Source organism: Hemicordylus capensis, chromosome 5, assembly GCF_027244095.1.
Source record: "Hemicordylus capensis ecotype Gifberg chromosome 5, rHemCap1.1.pri, whole genome shotgun sequence".
In the NCBI taxonomy this organism is placed as follows: domain Eukaryota; kingdom Metazoa; phylum Chordata; class Lepidosauria; order Squamata; family Cordylidae; genus Hemicordylus; species Hemicordylus capensis.
This window is the reverse complement of record NC_069661.1, coordinates 155,446,988-155,466,603: the sequence shown is the minus strand read 5'-3', so window position 1 is coordinate 155,466,603 and position 19,616 is coordinate 155,446,988. Positions and strand designations below refer to the sequence as shown.

At 41.8% G+C, this 19,616-nt stretch overlaps 1 protein-coding gene across 4 annotated transcripts in view; it reads left to right on the top strand.

Annotated features, from left to right (window-relative positions):
- Nucleotides 1-19,616, top strand: part of CELSR1 (cadherin EGF LAG seven-pass G-type receptor 1) — a 254,205-nt gene that overhangs the window by 106,550 nt on the left and 128,039 nt on the right. For all 4 annotated transcript variants that reach the window (XM_053254723.1, XM_053254725.1, XM_053254724.1 and 1 more), the window contains exon 2: nucleotides 978-1,616. In XM_053254723.1, the coding sequence (XP_053110698.1) occupies nucleotides 978-1,616 (639 nt within the window). The remainder of the gene's footprint in view (nucleotides 1-977; nucleotides 1,617-19,616) is intronic.

Sequence of the window (19,616 nt, the reverse complement as noted above, 5' to 3'; positions counted from 1 at the left end):
GTTATTAGCAAGAGTTTTAGTACTACTGAGTTTAAAGATTGTGCATAGTGTCTGGTTTTTTTATGTAGATATTGAAAAAAAGTCAAGGGCTGGAAAAAGAGAAAGATTGAAAGTCAAAATTAAATCAGATAAACTGAAAAATCAAGGGTTGCCTACAATAAAATGTATATTTAGAATAAATAGCATTTGCCTTTGTTGTCTGCTGCTTAACTTTTATTAAGTACTAGCAGCATGTTAGATGCTATATTATTATTATTTATTTAGTTGGATGGTCATACCTACCATTTACTCCACTTTTCAGTTATTATAGTTATACATCTTTGATTGAACTCAAATGTTTTAAAATGTAACATTGCTAGAGTTTAGACTGCACCCATGGTCTTTAGATTTGTATTCCTGAACATTGCAGGACTGGAATTGGTAAAGTTTTTTTTAACCTCTTTTAATCTGTGGAATGGAATTCTGTTTATCACACACACACACACACACACACACACACACACACACACACACACACGCACACACACACACACTTTTGATAACATATTTAAAACTCCTGCAGTACTTCCTGACAAAACATATTTTAGTTACTTGAGTCTGTTTCTTTTGCTAGAGCAGATCATTTGATGTGCTGTAGAAAGTGATAGCTCTCTGGCATATGTTGTACAGGCAGTTATTCTTATGAAATACATTCAGTTCCTCTCTAAAGAACTTCTTTGAGCTACCCATCTCAGAGTTGTCAATACCTTAGTTTGACCATTTCTGAGTGGTCTGAGAGGAATGTCATAGGATAGCAGTTGTGTTACTCTGTAATAGACTAGATACTGCTGCTGCAATTTGTGGGCTCTATCCAGCACTGAGCAACTTGTTTCTGTTTGAAAAGTTGTTTGGCATTCTATTTGATGCATTGACTCTATGGAAGGGTGTTGTAAGCATGTTTCTTGAACAGCCTCTGATTCTTTTCTCTTTCCTCCTAGATGGCATTCACAGTGTTACAGCTCTTTGCACCTTGCGGGTGACGATCATCACTGACGACATGTTGACCAACAGCATCACAGTACGATTGGAAAATATGTCGCAAGAGAAGTTTCTCTCTCCACTGCTTGCTCTCTTTGTGGAAGGTGTGGCTACTGTGCTGTCAACAACCAAAGAGGGCATTTTCGTCTTCAACATTCAAAATGACACAGATGTGAGCTCCAATATTCTGAATGTGACCTTCTCTGCCTTGCTTCCTGGTGGTATTCGAAACAAGTTCTTTCCCTCTGAGGACCTCCAGGAGCAGATATACCTCAACAGGACACTCCTTACATTGATATCTACCCAACGAGTTCTGCCGTTTGATGACAACATTTGTCTGCGGGAACCTTGTGAAAACTACATGAAGTGTGTGTCTGTACTCAAGTTTGACAGCTCTGCTCCGTTTATCAGTTCAAACACTGTTTTGTTCCGACCCATACATCCTATCAATGGGCTGAGATGTCGGTGCCCCCCTGGGTTTACAGGTGACTACTGTGAAACAGAGATTGACCTCTGCTACTCCAATCCTTGTGGAAACAATGGACTTTGTCGAAGTCGAGAGGGAGGCTATACTTGTGAATGTTATGAAGACTACACTGGTATGTTCTTATCTTTGTGTTATAAGCATTGTAGTATGTATCTGTAAATCAAGGAAAACAAGTTTTTTGCCTGCTCAGTAGGGATATGCAAGAAGCAGATTTTGCATTCTGTTCCTAGCTCAAAATGAAATGCAAAACAGCCAAAATATTTTGTCAAAACAGCGACCAAGCTGGCTGTTTAGACAAAACAACTTTAAACGTTTTGAGTGTTTCGGCCATAGGGAACAATGGGGGAACTTGAAACACCCCATTGTTTCCCATGGGCAATCGGGCAATTTAAAACAAATTTCTAACTTCCTCCCCAATAGGATTCTATGGGATATTGGGAGGAAAGGTTAAAAATTTGTTTAAAATCACTCGCCTGCCCATTTCTTTTGTAGATTGGGTCGTAGGTAGCACCCATCATGGCCTTCCACACAACCCACTTTGGTGTCCGTAGAACAGAACCATAGATGAGAGCTGGTCTTGTGGTAGCAAGTATGACTTGTCCCCATAGCTAAGCAGGGTCTGCCCTGGTTGCATCTGAATGGGAGACTTGATGTGTGAGCACTGCAAGATATTCCCCTCAGGGGATGAAGCCACTTGGGAAGAGCAGAAGGTTTCAAGTTCCCTCCCTGGCTTCTCCAAGATAGGGCTGAGAGAGATTCCTGCCTGCAACCTTGGAGAAGCCGCTGCCAGTCTGTGAAGACAATACTGAAAGACCAATGGTCTGACTCAGTATATGGCAGTTTCCTATGTTCCTATGTACCAAATGAAACACCCATGGGAAACAATGGGGTGTTTCAAATTTCCCCACTGTTCCCTACGGCCAGAACGAGTCACACTCACAGAGTATATGAACATAAATTTTACATTGCAATTTGCAATACATTTTGCAACCTTGCCTTGAAAAACACTGCGGAAGCACACAGTAAAAGGGAATCTGTCCCTCCCAACACAGAACACACATTTCAAAAGCAATCCAAGAATGGCCAAAAAAGAATCACTGACCCAGAATCCACTGCCAGCCACAGGGCCTGTGCTGCAGTAACATAATTAAGTAAAGAAGAAAGAAGAAAACAGCAAACTAATGTATGAAGAAGATCAAAAATATATTTATAACAATATCATAATCTGTACCCATATACTGAATAATGCAATATTAAATAGATACTCAAACAGGAAACATATTATTGATAGTCATACGAGTGATACAATCTTACAAGGGGCCATAAAGTAAGAGCCACAGATAGAAACCATCATAATACAATGTTAAATGAAAACCAAAATAAGGACCATATTTAAATAGTCATGCAGTAGGTTATACAATATTGAATAGAGATCATAAATTCATAGCACTAAACCTCATTTTTGATTTCTTCATCAGAGTAAGTGGCAATATACATCAAGTGAGAAAACAGAGTGAACAAATCTCAAGTAAATTGCAAAGTAGAGAACAATAAGTCACCAATTACTTGAAAGGGATGTAATAATAGTGTACAAAATCCAATAATATGAAAATGTACCCATAATATAAATAGAGGGCGGCGGGGGGAGGTGGACAATTGTTAGCTTAAGAAAAACAATCACCTTCATCCACAAGTATAGATATTTCGTGGAAACTGAAACAGGTCTGATGGAAGAATAGGTCTAGTAATTTCTAAATGACTGTTTTTAATTTGAATCTCAAAACACAATAAACAAAACACAAAAATAAAAGTGCTTACAGTTTTATATGGTTGAAGCACATCTTTCAAACTTCAATGTTGAAAACTTGCTCACCTTTTACAGCCTGAAGGTTTGGAAATAGTTGCAACATCTGCACTGAAATAAACCATAGGAACATAGGAAGTGGCCATATACTGAGTCGGACCATTGGTCCATCTAGCTCAGTATTGTCTACCCAGACTGGCAGCGGCTTCTCCAAGGTTTCCGGAGATGCCAGGGAGGGAACTTGGAACCTTCTGCTCTTTCTAGAGCGGCTCCATCCCCTAAGGGGAATATCTTACAGTGCTCACATGTAGTCTCCCATTCAAATGCAACCAGGGTGGACCCTGCTTACCTAAGGGGAAAATTCATGCTGATTACCACAAGACCAGCTCTCCTCTCCAAGTTATGTCAAGAGAAGAACAGAAACTTCTCTTAAATGAACAGTACATACAAAATGTGGGAACCATTGAGAAAGACTCTGGAACACAAGAGAGATGAATAATCCTTCCTGTCTTTAAGACCTCCTCAGCAGTAACATAATTGGCACAAGTTGCTCTCTCTCACACAATTATAACTCAACTCCTTACATTACTTCCTAGCCAGGAGCAGCCGGTGAGGACCGCGCTTGTGGGGAGGGTGGCAAGAGGCACCTTTGAGGAATAATAAGCAGGTGCTTCCCAGTGTGTAAGCAGCACCTGGTCTCTGCACGTGTGAGGAGGCTCCATGCATGCGCAGAGGCTAGGACCACACCACAGCTGTGCCAGATGCTGGGAGGAGCACCACCCCCTGCACAGGATAGCAGGTGGAGCGCAGCAGCTTGCAGGTGCTGCTTATACTCTGCCGTCACCCCAGCGCTGCCCTCACTGGCTGCTTCTGTTCCTAGCTCAGCTCAGCTCAACTCAACTCAACTCAACTCAACTCAAGGAAAGCAGTTCTGCCTTTGTCAATCAGCGATCCAGCAAAACCAGATAGTTATAGCAGCAATAGCACAGCGTATTGTACTCAGTGGTGAGAAAACAAAAAAACACAAAATCAAACCTTCCTTCCTCCTCTTGTCCTGATGTATCCTCTTCTTCAAGAGAGGCACAGTATAAGGGATCTCTCTGCCTCCAGTCCTGTTGAATAAATTCTGAATTTAAAATTCCCTTCTTTTGTGTTGCCCGCTCCCTCCTCCCTCCCCCTAGCCAATGGGGGCACAGTTGCCCATGATGACACTTGATTTGTATGATAACAAGCCAACCAAGAAGCAAAGAGATTGCAAGCCAATCAGAAGCCAGTGCCAGAAAACCAACCAGCAAGGGAAAAACAGGCCTCCAAAATAGTGCTTGAAACATTGAGACATTAGATGAAAATGGGGTTGTTCTGCTCCGAGTTTGAAATGGGCCCTTTTTTAGAGGGCATTCTGTTTCAAGCTCAAAACACTTGAAATGGCATGTTTCAAGTTGAAATGTTCTGCATGTCCCTACTGCTCAGTACTGGATAGGCCAAAAATAATGTTAAGTATAAGGCCAAATTTAAATGTAAACATTGCCATTTAAAAATATGCATAGGGAATTACTGTAGCTCAGAGCATGCGTTTGCTTTCCCCCTGTAGAGCTGAGGTGGCTGTTTCATTATTTTGTAAAACATGCTGATGAGAAGTCCAACTTGAAAGGTACAATAGGCTCCATATAGTCTGAACAACTGGAAGTTGGGCCAATGAATGTCAGCATGCCCGTCCTCTGCAAATCGAGTGTACCCACATTTGATCAACTGAACAGAACTTCTGACACCAAATAGAACCTGCTCAACGTTGAAGAGGAAGAGGAAGCCCCTGAATGCTTGCGGGATCAGAGCAATTATATTAAGCCGTGTGTTCATTAAATCATGAGATGTTAGGGCCAATTCATATTGAAAGCAACATTAGTGTTTGTTCAATAAGCCACTGGTGCTTGTAGCAATACATGCTGTAAAGTGTGAAGACACTTGTTTGTTAGTGCCCAATGTTGTAGAAACACTTGTTTAAGGTGTCCAATGCTGGTGAGCCCAGTTCACCACAGTGAAAAGTATGTGTCCATTGTGTCTCTGTCTCAGTGTGTGTCGACTGTGTAGACATGCATCTCTATATTTTACAGACTTTGCTATTGCAAAAATCAGAGTATACAGAGCATCACTATTACCATATCAATCAGTAGTTGGCCCTTAGTCAGTTGCAGATTACAGAAAACATTGCCTCAGCCAGTACTGTATAATGAAATAATGTATACATGTCATAACGAAAGTAAGAAGATGTGAGCACTTGATGAATACAGTGGTTGTTACCTATGTGGCGCTTCTGCCATGCTGTAACCTGGCAACCAAACTTCTCTGTCTTCTTCCTGGATCTGCTTTCACTGAGAACTTTCCCTATAATAATATTTCTCTTTTCAGTAGTCAATTTTCACTACCCCTGGCAGGAGGTAAATGCTGTAGGTACGCGTGTCACACCAAGTGAGAAAGTAAAGAGAACCTATTATTTCTCCAAAAGGTGATCCTTTTAAATTTAATATAGAAATTAAAAGATAACTATTTACAGGATTTCTTCAGCCTCTGATAATGTTGGGCTTCAGCAGCGATGGCTCTGACAGATAGAAGTGGCTGGGTTTTGCTCTGGAAGCTGTTCGGAAAGTGGAAACAAAAGACTTCACACTTTTTCTTCCTAACCTTGCTTCCATCAGCTCATTTCCTTAACTCCAGCCCACCATTTCGTCTTCTTCCTTGTTCTTTTTATTTTAACCAACTGTTTTCCTTGTCAGTCCTTCAGCATCTAGTTTTTAGCCTGTAGGTTAATTCACCATTGTCAGTTCTCAACCGTTCCTGCCGCTCAGGTTCTGAAACCCATGGAACTCTTTCCATCAATCAAATCTAGCCACGCCTGCTAGAGAGTGTAACTAGGATCCAGACAACTGGCAACAGTTGCTTTCTTCATCCAAACCAAGCAATATACAAAAATGCACACAATTTTAACCTAAATACTTTTTTGCTGAGTCAATTCTTCACAACCTCTTTTTAAAAAAAAGTTGATGTTGATATTTCCTGCTGAGGTTGACTACCTCTTATTTTTTCAGTCTTTGTTTCCCTGGTTCTCAAATGGGTTTTGGACTGTGGCTGCTAGGGAAGCCACAGAAAGGTTGGGGTGATCTGAGGAATGGCCACAACCAGGGCCAGTCCTAGCCCAAATGGCACTTCAGGCAAGACACACCCTGGAGTGCCCCCATCACTAATGCTGCCCTGATGCTGACACCAGCATCACCTCCCTTGCTGGTTCCACACCTTCCCCCATTCCAAGAAAGCCTCATCTTTCAGGACACCATCCGCAGTCCATTTTCACTTGCTTGCTCTCAGCTGTTGCTTAGTTTTGTAGACTAGCAAGCAAGTTCTGTTTCCGCCATTGCCAGGAGTGGCCGATGCGGGCATCACCAGGAGGTTGCGGGGTGAGAGGCACCTTTAAGCACAAATTAGTAGGTGTTTGCCTCTGCTCCAGCTGCAGCTACAACAACAACAACTATTTATATATCGCTTTTCAACAGATGTTTCCAAAGTGGTTTACATAGAGAAACAACAAACAAATAAAGATGGGTTCCTGATGGCCACTGGGATTGCCTGACCGTAAGACTGATGCTGGCCACAGCACAATCATAGCCCATACAAGTCGGTAGAGTGAACTGGGATCTTGGTGGCTTCATAGTCTCAAAAATGGTGGCTGCATTTGAGAAACCGTACCCTGGAGCATACAACTCTATGGGTGTTTACCTTCATTTGGTATAGGCTGAAAGTTAAGGAGCGTTATAAATTTATAGTGTTTGCAATGAAGCATATTGGAACCTTCATGAGTACCTTTTTAAATCTTACCACACACTTAAAATTTTGAACAACCAGTTGCGGTGTTGGATTGGAAATGCTTAGAGCAGTGATTCTCAAACTTGGGTCCTCAGGTGTTATTGGACTTCAACTCCCATAATCCCCAACCAAAGGCCACTGAGGCTGGGGATTATGGGAGTTGAAGTCCAATAACACCTGAGGACCCAAGTTTGAGAATCCCTGGCTTAGAGGAATGAATTCTGGTCTAGGAGCTCTAAAATTCCATTTCATCCTGTTAAGAAACATGCTTAGAAAAAATAATTACAAGAAAATTGCACAAAATCTTTCATCTCTTTATTAAGGTACACTGAACTTAATGCTTGGATACAGATATGCCTGTATCCAAAAACACCTTGATTTCCTTCAGAAGGCAATTACTTCCTAATAAAGAAGCTTCTTTTTTTCCCCTTGTTCCCACCCCCATAATACTTTGAAGCTCTTCATTTGTTTGGATGTAATTTATACATGATGAAAGTTTCTCTGTCTTCAGGAGTCTTCTGTTTCAAGCAGTAAGGTGCACTGAGCTTTTATGAGCTATTTTTGAAATGGGAATACCCACTAATCATAATTGCTTGTAACAGACTGCACTTCCTGACCCTAAGGAGGTGAGTGATCAGGAGACATAGTATTTGTGAGTTTAAATCAGATCTGGAACGATATCATTTCATTTTTTTAACCCCAACATGTTGAACTTGTTTGAATATCTATCTACTGCAATCTTGTTTTGCCATTTATGAAGATCCTTTTGCTAAGAATGGAAAAATAAGTCTTTAAGAATTTGTTCTTTCTTAGATTCTCAAACAGTTCTTCTTCTCTGTCTTTTGAGTAGAAAGCAAATAATGTATTTTTTTTTAAATGTTTTATTCCATCATATCGTACTGTGCAAGAATATAAATACAAAAATGTTAGTATGGAAGTGCTAGTCTATTCAGGGCCCAAGCATGGGAGGCAGGAGGAGGGTACACTTTATGAAGGCCTGGAGCTCCAGGGGGCCTAGCCCAGACTGCAACCCTGTTACCATGAGGGGAAAAAACTATAATAAGATATAAAACTAACTTTGTATTGACGTATATATTGTCCATTGCACCCTCTTAATCTAGGTGCTGAAATTGTAGCTAGGATCATATATTTATTTAACATATATGATTTCCAAGTGTGTGTCATGGGTTGGTTTCTCATGCTACAAAATCTATGTGTCCCCCTACCTTCTGGGGTGTTTAAGGTTTAGAATGTTCTTACCTGCTGTACACTCCCATCTTTAGTTCCCCTTAAAATGAGTGCCGTTGTTTTCTGTGAAGGATTGGGCCTCTGCTCTTTGCCTTTCCTATAATTTACTTTATTGCATTTCAGGTTCCCACCTCCTTTCTTTTTCATAATGTTCATGTTGACCAGTGATATCTGCTGGCCATATAAGAAACTGCATTGCTTAATGTTCCAAACCACAGTTTAAAATATAGCTGCCCACAATGGGGAAACAAAATCTTGATATTTAAAACCAACAACTGTCACCAACACAGGATCTCGCTGTTGCTAGTATACTACACAGCCCCTGTTGTGAAGAAATAATTACAAATTATTAAATATAAACCCCCAAACCCTGCACATTTCAAACGTCTCTCACATTTCTGTTCTTTTTTAAAATTTAATGTTTTTAAACATTTTATAACAATTTATATTTTGCAACAACATCCCCAAATTGCCCCCCACCCCACCCCCATACCCCCCCAGAAAGAAGAGGGAGGGGAAAGAAAGGAAGGAAGAAAAAAGGAAGAGAAGAAGGGAGAATCACCATTGCACTAGAAGATGTGGATAGGTCAGAAGGATTCTTATTCTAAGAAAAGATTAAGAAAGTTATCCCAAATTTCAGACCATTTATGCAATTTATTTACTTTTAAGAGGGCCCATTTTTCATGTGCCACAAGCTTAAGCAGGTCCTGTACCCAGGCCTCGCACCGAGGGGGATTGGGAGATTTCCACAGCCTTGATATCAACCTCTTGGCAACCAGCAGGCTCCGCCAAAGCCATTGTTTAGAGCTGTATTTTAGTCCCCAGCTGGTTGGAATAAACTCCAACACTGCATTTTGATCCTTCAGTGCAAGAGAAGAATCCAGCACTAAGTTAATTTGCATAGTGACCTCTCTCCAGAAGCCTTGCACTATGGAACATTCCCAGAACGTATGTGTTAAATTGGCCTGTGGATTATTGCATCTCCAACAGTTACTATTTGAGGACATTTTTAATCGCATAAAGTATAGAAGAGTCCAGTAGGCCCTGAAAATAATCTTCTGCTAGATGAGGCGCAATTTAAGATCCAATGTACTGCATTGAACACTACTTAAAATATTTTGCCATTGCTCAGGTGACAGTTTATCAGAAAGTTCCAAGTTCCATTTGTCCCTAAGTAAATCTAACCCAGGGTCTATGTCTCTATGCACACTGGCATATAGGTACTTATTTAGTTTTGAGAGAGAGGCCATCTTAATAGCAAGCCGAAAGATAGCTGGAGTTGCTGGGGTCGCCAAGGCGTCTGGACCGAATTGAGCTGATATGGTATGTCTCAGTTGCATATATTGCCAGGCACATGCCGGTGGTAGATGGAACTCCTCTTGCAAAAGGTTTGTAGCTATCATTTACATTTTTCAGCTGTGATAACTGGTAAATCCCTTTATCAATCCAATGTTTCCATGAAATTGGTTGTATGCCTATCAATATATGTGGGTTACCCCACCGTGTCATATCCATGTGGGCATAGGGATCAAAGTTTAGTTGCCTTGCCGGTTCCTTCCAGGCGTGTCAGGCTGCTAGAATAGTAGGGGATTGGTAGTGGGGATGTTTAAGATATCTGGAGCCAAGTGCTTTCCATCCCTCCAATGGTTTCAATTCTGCTAGCTCCACTTGAGCCCATTCTGGCCTTTCCCCATCTGTGTTGGCATGCCAGTGGATTGCTTGTGCAATTAAAAACGTGTTATGGTACAATCTAAGATTCACTAGGTTGAAGCCCCCTTTGTCTGCGGCCAACTGGAGTTTATTAAAAGCAACACGAGGCCTGCCATTACCCCAGAGGAACCTCCTCACAGCTCTGTCAATTTCTCGAAAGTATCTTTGAGGAATAAGCAACGGAAGTCCCCTTAAAGTATAAATACATCTGGGCATAACATTCATTTTTACAACAGCTATCTTACCCAATTTCTGTTCTTTTTATGGTTATTTAATCAGCCCCTCAGCACATCTACCTTACGTTAACTCTCATATCCCCTTCACTTTAATTGTTAGAGTCATGAATACAGAGAGAGCTGTGCAATGAGAATGCCCCAGCGAAAAGAACTGGGTCAGGGGCATTTTTCCTCAAGGTCCCTTCCTCCAGAGATTGAAAATTGCTTCTTTCCCATCGTTTCTAATGGGCACTTTGGCTAGTAGTTTTGTAAAGTTGTTGTTAGTCTATAGGACTGTACTTCCTTCTTATTCATTCCTAGTTTTCGTATCAGGACTGTCCTGCCTTCCAGCCAAGTTACAGGCAAGTCTACCTTTGTTAAAGAAATCATCAAGCTCTTCAACTGAGGATTTTATTAGTTGCTCACGAAAGGGGTTATTAAAGTCTGGGATCAATCCATCTAGGCCTGGTGTTTTTATTTCCTTTTATAATAACTTCTGCCTGTCTTGCTGCCTATTCTGTTATTACAGCTTCTAAATAATCTTTATCCAACCGTGTCAACTTTGGTAGCTTTGGATTTGGTTTTTAAAAAACACACAACCAAACCCAATCATTTCCTGAGGCCTTTCTCACTATCAGTGAGAAAGGGTTTGGGGTGTGTGTGGAGGAAGCCTTGAAAAGCTTGCCTCCCCCGCAGACTTTCCCTCTGTCTGTGCTGAGGTGCAGAGATCCCCTGGCACTGGTTGGGACACTGCTGCTGTGTTGGCACCGCGCGAAGCTGCATGACACCGACACACAATCGTTTAGCCTGGGCTAAGGGCACGCTTGCACCCTTAACCCTGGCTAACAGGTGGGTTTGCCGCTTGGCTCCCTCAGCCCGGTTTTGTCTGCACATGAGAACAGCTTCCTTGTCTATCAAGATTTTGTGATGTATATGGTTCCCTGCAAAATGTTATGAATCGATGTGCTGTTTTCTACCACCTAGCCACCTTATAGCAATCAACCTTTTCCACTGATGAGCTAATAGTTTGCAAAGGATTTTTGTGTTGTGTAAGTTCTGTGGAAATATAGCCCATTCTCTAGCTGCTGTCAGAGTTCAGTGGTGAAAGCAGCTTGACTGATGTCAATTTAGGATTGCCAGCTGGCAGCCTGGAGATCATGCCTGTTCCTTTCAAAGCCCCAAAGCAGTAAAGAATTTGCAGTCACTACAACTATTTCTCTACAAGTTCTTTAATTCACTCTCTTTCCCATTTGTGGGGCAAAATTTAACCACTGCTTGCCCCAGGTGGAGGCAGAGAGTATAGAAAGGGTCCAATAAGAACTGTGTGTTTTAATTGTTTGTTGGAAGCACAAATTGTAATTTTGCATGAGGCTATAATCTTTCCACAGTTGGTTGGGTGCTAACATGCAAACTGTTTGTGCTCATATGATGGAATCAAGGAAAGAAAACTCACTTGGCAACTCATGGAGTGGTCATGTGAATTTGCCTGTGGGGGTGTGACTATCTTTCAAGCATGGGAATTATTTGAAAAGTTTCTCCTGTTCTTTTTTGTAATCCTGGAGAAAGCAATGGTCTGTAGTCTTCAAGGCTGAAATATTAAATTTTGTTTACAGAGCGTGCTAGTACATTCAGCAGTAATACTACATTAGTGTATTGCAGAATTTCCTCCACATCGATGCAGTGATTCCTGTGCAGAGCACTTCAGCAGATTATTTTCAGTCACTTGTCTAATCAAGTAACATGCTTTTCATCCTTGTATGTATGTACATGCAAGTTCAAATACTTGCTATATTGTTTGCAGGTATAATGTTCGCAGATTGACACTAGCCTGGGTCTGGCTGTTCATAAGAATCTCTGGGAGCAGTCCCGATTCTGGCATTCTCCGCCAGATAGCCTGGGTTTTGTACCCAGGGTAAAAGTGAGGTAGGAAGGTGCACATGTGCCCTCCTATCTCACTGCCCAGTTCTGTGGGCGCATGGGCTACCGACAGCCATTAACACCATAGGGGCCTGGGGAAGGAGTGACCTGGCCTCAGGAATTTCCACAATGTACTGCACTGCTCATGTGGTGCATTGTGGGATTCCTGGAGACTGGGCTTCCCTCCACCAGCCTCTGGAGTGCCACATTGCCCACTGCAATGTGTGGATGCTCTAGTGGGGCAGCTGGGCAGGAACAGGCAGTCATGAAGAGGAAGGTAGGTACAATTCTGCCTTCCCCCCACTCTCCCCAGCTCCAGCTCAAACAGCTGTGTGCATGACTCTGTACCTCTTTATCCTTGACTGTTGGTTGAATAAACAGCCCAAATAAGGAAGGGCCTTTAGCATCCCCTTGCCATGGGATGTGGTGATGGCCGCCTGCTTGTGTGGCTTTAAAAGGGGTTTAGACAGATTCATGGAGGACAGGTCTATCAATGGCTACTAGTCTGATGGCTGTGGGACAACTCCAGCCTCAGAGGTACAATGCCTCTCGATACCAATTGCAGGAGAGCAACAACAGGAGAGAGGGCATGCACATACCTCTTGCCTGTGGGCTTCCTAGCGGCATCTGGTGGGCCACTGTGTGAAACAGGATGCTGGACTAGATGGGCCTTGTGCCTGATCCAGCAGGGCTGTTCTTATGTTCTTATTTCATCTCTGGAAAATATTCAGCTGTTGATTTTTGAACATTTTGTCAAAGAGAGGAAAGTTCCACAGTAACGGGTCAGCCAATAAGAATATCTTTCTGTGTGCCTTTTTTCTGTGGTGTTCATGCAGATTAAATCTATACACATTATACACAAATAATTATACACAAATATAATGTGGGGGTGGCAGCAGCTGCTGCTTCTGAGAAGCAGCTTTGTCATAGGAAATTTGGAGCAGAGAAGTGGTGACCCTTCTAAAACTGCTTTTCCCTAGGAAAAGCAGCCATTGGGATTTTACTGCATGCATTGATATAGTCCTATTTACATGTTGTTTCAATGTATGTTCAGATCTGTACGTTCAGATCAGTTATTCACATATTGTGTTAAACACAGGTACATTAGTATACTTCTTATCTACACCCTGAGTTTGTGGGGGCCATTCTTTTAAAACGAATACATATAGTCATTCACACACAAAAATATGTACATGTAATAACTGAATAGGGCTTATGTAAAGTGCCATTTGGCCCTCAGATATTTAGAAACCAAGTTGTTTAGGGCTCTGTATGTGAAAACCACTGGTTTCAGCACACAAACCTGTTTAATTCAATAGTTTGGTGAGACAAAACTTTAGTAGGGCTATGCATGAGGTGCCTGGGTCCTGGTAATTTGCAGTTCTCCCCCCAGTGCTGCATGGAGGTGGCCACTTCCTATCTTGGTACAATTCCTCACATTTCCAGTGCCAGGGGTGGCCTCTTCTACTGGAAATGGAGCCCATGGAGCCAGCTGGGAAGGTGCACAGGGATATTGAGATGGCATGCAGGGATATCTGGGAACATTTGGAAGTGTCACTTCTTTCAGGATTTTCTCCATGAGGTCCTGCCCAGTACTGGAAATCTGTGCAGAGACAGCTGCATTGGGAGTGTCTGCCTTCGTGTGTTATGGGGGTCTGCAAATTCATTGTGTTCAGAGGGTGCCACACACAGCCCTATTTGTTAGCTGCAGGCAAAGCCCATGTTAATCATAGAACGGAGTACTTAGCTTTATAAACCATAGTCATGCTGCTTTGTATTTTGGTTTCTCCCAAGCAGCTTGCAATGGTGCACTTGTTGACTGATTTCTCCAAGTCAAAGTAGTGTAGATTGTCACCAGGGTTAACTTTATTCTGTTGTGAGCTTTACCAAAGGGTATACCTAGTATCTGACATCAGTTCTGTTGTATCTCCACTACCTATTGACCTGATGGTAGACTGGTTATAAGTCTAATTGGCTTGTGAAGAAGACCTTCCTTTTTTTCTCAACTACTGATTACAGAGATGTCTCTGTTGTGTGTATGCCTCTGTGGACTTCAGAATTCAGGACCAGTTGACCTCTCCAAAGAGCCGCGGGTGCAATGCAGGCTCATAATCTGAAACCTCGTGCACAGACACACCCTTTTGCATCTGGTGCTTTTTGCCTGTGGAAATGTTTCCACAGATCAAAGTGCTAGGCTGTCTCTTTTTGAAAAATAGTCCAGAGGTTCAGCATTCTTGGTTGTTGTTTTTTCATTTTAATTAGTGTTATAATGGTTTGACGGGATTTCTGATGTTTACAAAAGCATTTTAGAGTGCTAGCATTAAGGAAGCTTTGTAAATGAAAGTGATATGCCTAGCATTAGTGTAGACACTACATCCACCTTTCTCTACCCATCCCTCAGCCCAGAAGCTCAGTGTGTCACCTTGATCCTATAAAAATCACAGTTACGTTGGTCTATTAGCCAAATATCCAAAAGCCAAGGTATTTTAGTATCTTTATTGAGTCCTAATAAAGGTACTACCCTACTTGGCTTTTGAATCTTGATCATGTAATAACTATGTAATGGGCAAGAGAAATAACTCCTATTGGAAATATGATGATTATCAGTAAATGAATATTGTGATAGAATCCCCCACATTAAAATCCACTACCTGGATTTTCTGCAGGCCAAAATTAATGTTGATGGGGACAGCATAAATATGGAAGGCAGGGTGGAAACCAACCTATAGTCTTCTGGGCTATGAAGAACTCTATCCCTTTAGTAGAAATGTATAGACCCAATAAGATGTCTGCACCAGACTATGGACTGAATCACCGCAAGGTGTAAGAACCAGTTATCCTGTGCATGCTAGCTAGCTAGCTATTTATATATATGCCGCTTTTCAGGTGAACCTCCCAAAGTGGTTTACAAAAAAATTAAAGGACAAAATTAGTCCAAAGTAACAGCAAAGAAATAACCTTCCTTTCGAACAATGATGAGTTTTAACATGATACTTCTTTTAGCAAATCTCATTTCATTCATTGTGTGAATGGCAAGCTATACATAATTCAACAAGTCAAATTTTTTAATTGCTGATCAGGATTCTGAAAAGCATGTGGAGGAAGGCAGAAACTCTTTTTAATGATCAGTGCAGTTCCATAAATTGTTTTCCTGACCTAATACAATTCCTGTTTGCTGCATCATTAGATAGTACTTAAAAGTTAACAAATAAAAGAGAGAGCAAAGAGAATTTCCAAACACAATGGAACAATCATTTGCAGACATGCCCCCTCACAAACACACTGTGCCGCCCGAAGCATGTTTTTGTTTTGTTTTGTTTTGTTTTGTTTTGTTTTGTTTTGTTGTGAAAGAAGGTGAAGGTATTAAGTCCTTGATTATATGGAAATCTGTTAAGAAGGTTGCTGCTTCAAATAGTTTTGCTTATGTAGATGTGTATCCATGTACGCAGTCTTTACAGTGCTTGAAATTTTCAACAGTTGAGCAGAAATGTAAGGCACTTGGACACGAACATCAAGATAATTAGAATTCTGGAGTACAGTTGTGCGAAGGATTGTGGGAACTATACTTTCATTGTTGTTGCAAATGTTCTTTTGTTTAGGCTAGCACGGTTCAGTGACTGCCTCTAATCCGTGTGCTACTCATGGCACATTTCATTCTTCAGAAGGATACTGTACGTTGTTACTGGTTTTGGTTTAATTTAGATCAAACTTTTCACTCAATAATTTGCCATGATTTTTTAAACTTGAAAATCCACATTTCACTATAGCCACACTTTGTATTGCCTCTGGCATACTGCCTTTTGGTTAGTTAAAAGCAGTTGGAAGAAGTTAGTGGAATGACAGATGTTCCTGCCAGAAATGTTATTGCAAACTTTATTCTGATCATCATGATAACATGTAAAAGATGTTCCTTTTGTGGCAAATAGCTTGTAAATGGTGAAATATTTCTAAAACTACTGAGATGCCCACCAAGCAGTGGGAATGTGGAATATATATGTAAATGTGACCTAGAGATAGGCAAATCTTTAGTGATTAATGTTCAGGGATTTTCCCCATTGTTTGACCTAAATCCCCTAGAATATACCGCTGCTACATAATAGCTGCTATTTATCTCAATGACCTGCTTCAGACAGCCTAGCAAACCATGGTATATTCATCAGGAATGAGCAAGAAAGCCACATGCGAGCCTGCATGCTCCCTCGCCTTTCCTCCTCCCCTTGCGGGCCCAGCTAAATGCAAAATGCCCTGCTCTGTTAAACCACACTTTCTGTGACATCCACATTAGGAAACAGTGGTTTAAGTGATCCTAACAAACCAGGATTTAAAAAACCAGGATCAAATCGTTATTTGATATCCTGGTTTGTTGGAATTGCTTAAACCACAGTTTCAAACTACAGTTTGAAATGATCATTGCCACAGATTGTACATTCTTCCCTCCCCTTCTTCCTCTTACACATGATTTGAGGAAAGTAAAAGCTTCTACTTTCAGTTTAAAGTAAACTGCGGTTCTAGCCCTATTCACACATTATATTCAATGAGTGCACAGTGCACACAGGTACAGATCTGTACACTGGTGTAGTTATTCACACATTATGTTGAACACAAGTACAGCAGTAGACTTCCTATCTTTTGTGGGGCATGTACCCAGATTGAGTTTTAAAACAAACTTGTTCTTACAAAAACATATACGAGTGTACAGACATCTGCATACATGTCCAATATAATGTCTGAATAGGGCTTCTGTGTTTCATATGTACTCCAGGAACTGTTCAGATTATAATTAACTATGGTAAAATATCCAACTAAGGAGTATTCATAACCTCCAGACGTATCCTACCCACAATGTAACAAAATTTGGCAACCTTCCACAGTCTGGCTACAAACTAAAGTTCATTCAAACCATTATTGGGAAGTAACCCAAGATCAAGCTGTGGTTTCAGATTTTGTTTGTCACTCAACTGTGGTCTGAATAAACCTCAGTTTCTTGAGTGTGTAATGAGCAACAGTTTTTCGAGTTCATACGTAATATGAAACCATAGTTTTCCATGATGTGTTAACTTGCTCAGTGTCTGATTAATTGTATCTATCTATATATTTCTCCTAGGTGTGCCTTCCAAAATGCGTCCCGGCAGCCCAGCTGATTGGCTGGGCTGCGGAGGCGCCTGATTGGCTGGCGCACCCAGGAGAGAGGACCATTGGCTGCTGGCGGGCCCGGCCTGGCGGCGACGGGTGGGGCAAGGAGGCGAAGGGCAAGGCGAGGAGGAGGACTGGCCGAGGGGTGACTGGCCGAGGGCAGGAGGAGAACTGGCCGAGGGCAGCGGTGGCGGGCCCCGACACTGGGTCAGGGGGTGGGGGAGAAGTGGCTGGCCCCAAAGACTGGCAAGCGACTGTCAGTGGGCCCGACAGGTGGCGGAGGCGGCGGAGGCAGGCCCGGCGGTGGCGGCAGCTGCAGCCGCGGCACTCGGCCTGTTGGCGGCAGCCACACTCGGTGCTCGGCCCCGCTGGAGACTGGGCGGGGGGTGGGGAGAGGTAGCCAGCCCCAAAGAGCGCACAGATGCTCTGTGCGGGGTCGGCTTGTTTTCTTTTATTGCTTCAAAGTTGTGGTATTTATGGTGGGAAAGAATTTATTTGTATTCTACTGACCCATTGGAAAAAATGATACTTGATTTGGAGATTGCTGAGTGGTTAGAGAAGACAGTGCCTTATTTGCCGCAGCTATTGGTAGGGCACACATGGGCTGCTCTTTGCTGTCAGAGACTAAATTAGCAGAGAGCACTATCACTGCATTCCTGCTTGAGGCAAGCAAGTCTGTTGTTGTGAAGGGGGTGGAGGTGCAAATAATTGAACACTGGATTAAAGTGTGTTTAGTGAGACTTAAAATGTTTGTTATTACTTCAGGGGACTCTTCCTAACCATTTAGATCTACTGCCTGCTCCCTGTCTGTTGCTTTTAAATGTGCATAAATTGCATTTTCCTTTATATAGACTTTTGGTTAGAGGAACATATGAACTCCCAGTAAGATAAAAATGATTGTACTGTGAGAATCATAAATAAAGCTCTCAAGCTGTTTGTGCAGCTTCTGTTGACATTGTGGATTAAGGACATAGGGCAGTCTTTTGCACATAATGAAAATTAAGTATATAATCTTGAGAATGTGTTTGCAATTTCTGCAGATCGAGGATGATTTTTTTTCCCTTAGCAGATGTGCCCCAAATATATCCTAATCCCAATGGCATTGTTTTGTTTCTTTTTAATTATTATTATTTTGTCTACATTAGAAAAAAAGAAAGAAACGAATCCTAAATTATCTATTTTCCCTGCTGCTGTGTTTATTATTTTGTTTTCTGAGACTATGGGATGGAGGAGGTGGTGGCAAGGAAACTACTGACTCCATCTTTCCTTTTGCTCTTAACCCTCAGTTTGTGTAAAAAGGATGAATTAAGATCACTTACTAGCAGTAGTTTAGAGATCTGAAATGCCCCAGGTTCTGGAGAAATTCTGAGGCAGTAGCTAGACCTCTATTTCCATTGCAGCAAATGTGTATGGAAGACTACATTCATCTCTTCCTGAATCAGCAATCCCTATTGGTGCTATAGGTCACTCATCTTGCCCCATTTTTTGTTGCTCTACCCCACAACTTATTTCTTATATATTTGGAATGCACAGTATCCAGTTCTGACAGTCTCTTCAATGAAAGTGACATGAAGCATACTTAAGGACAAAACTGTTAAACACACAGAAAAATGGGCCTTGCTAAGGGAGAGCAGCATGGCTTCCGCAAGGGCAAGTCTTGCCTCACTAACCTTTTGGATTTCTTTGAGAGTGTCAACACGCATGTGGATAAAGGTGATCCGGTTGACATAGTATACTTGGACTTCCAAAAAGCTTTTGGCAGAGTTCCCCACCAAAGCCTCTTGAGTAAACTTAGCAGTGATGGAATAAGGGGACAGGGTCAACACAGGGTAGGAATAAATGGACAGTTTTCACAGTGTAGGGAAGTAAGAAGTAGGGTCCCCCAGGGATCTGTACTGGGACCAATGCTCTTTAACTTGTTCATAAGTGATCTAGAAGTTGGGGTAACCAGCGATGTGGCCAAATTTGCAGATGACAATGTTTTGAAATAAAAAACAGATTGTGAGGAGTTCCAAAAGGATCTCTCCTAAATGGGTGAGTGGGCGACAAAATGGCAAATGTGGTTCAATGTAAGCAAGTGTAAATGTAAGCAAGTGTAATGTGTGATGCATATTGGGGCAAAAAAACCCAACTTCATATATACTCTGATGGGATCTGAGCTGTCAGTTACTGACTAGGAGAGAGAACTTGAAGTCGTGGTCGACAGCTCGTTGCAAGTGTCAATTCAGTG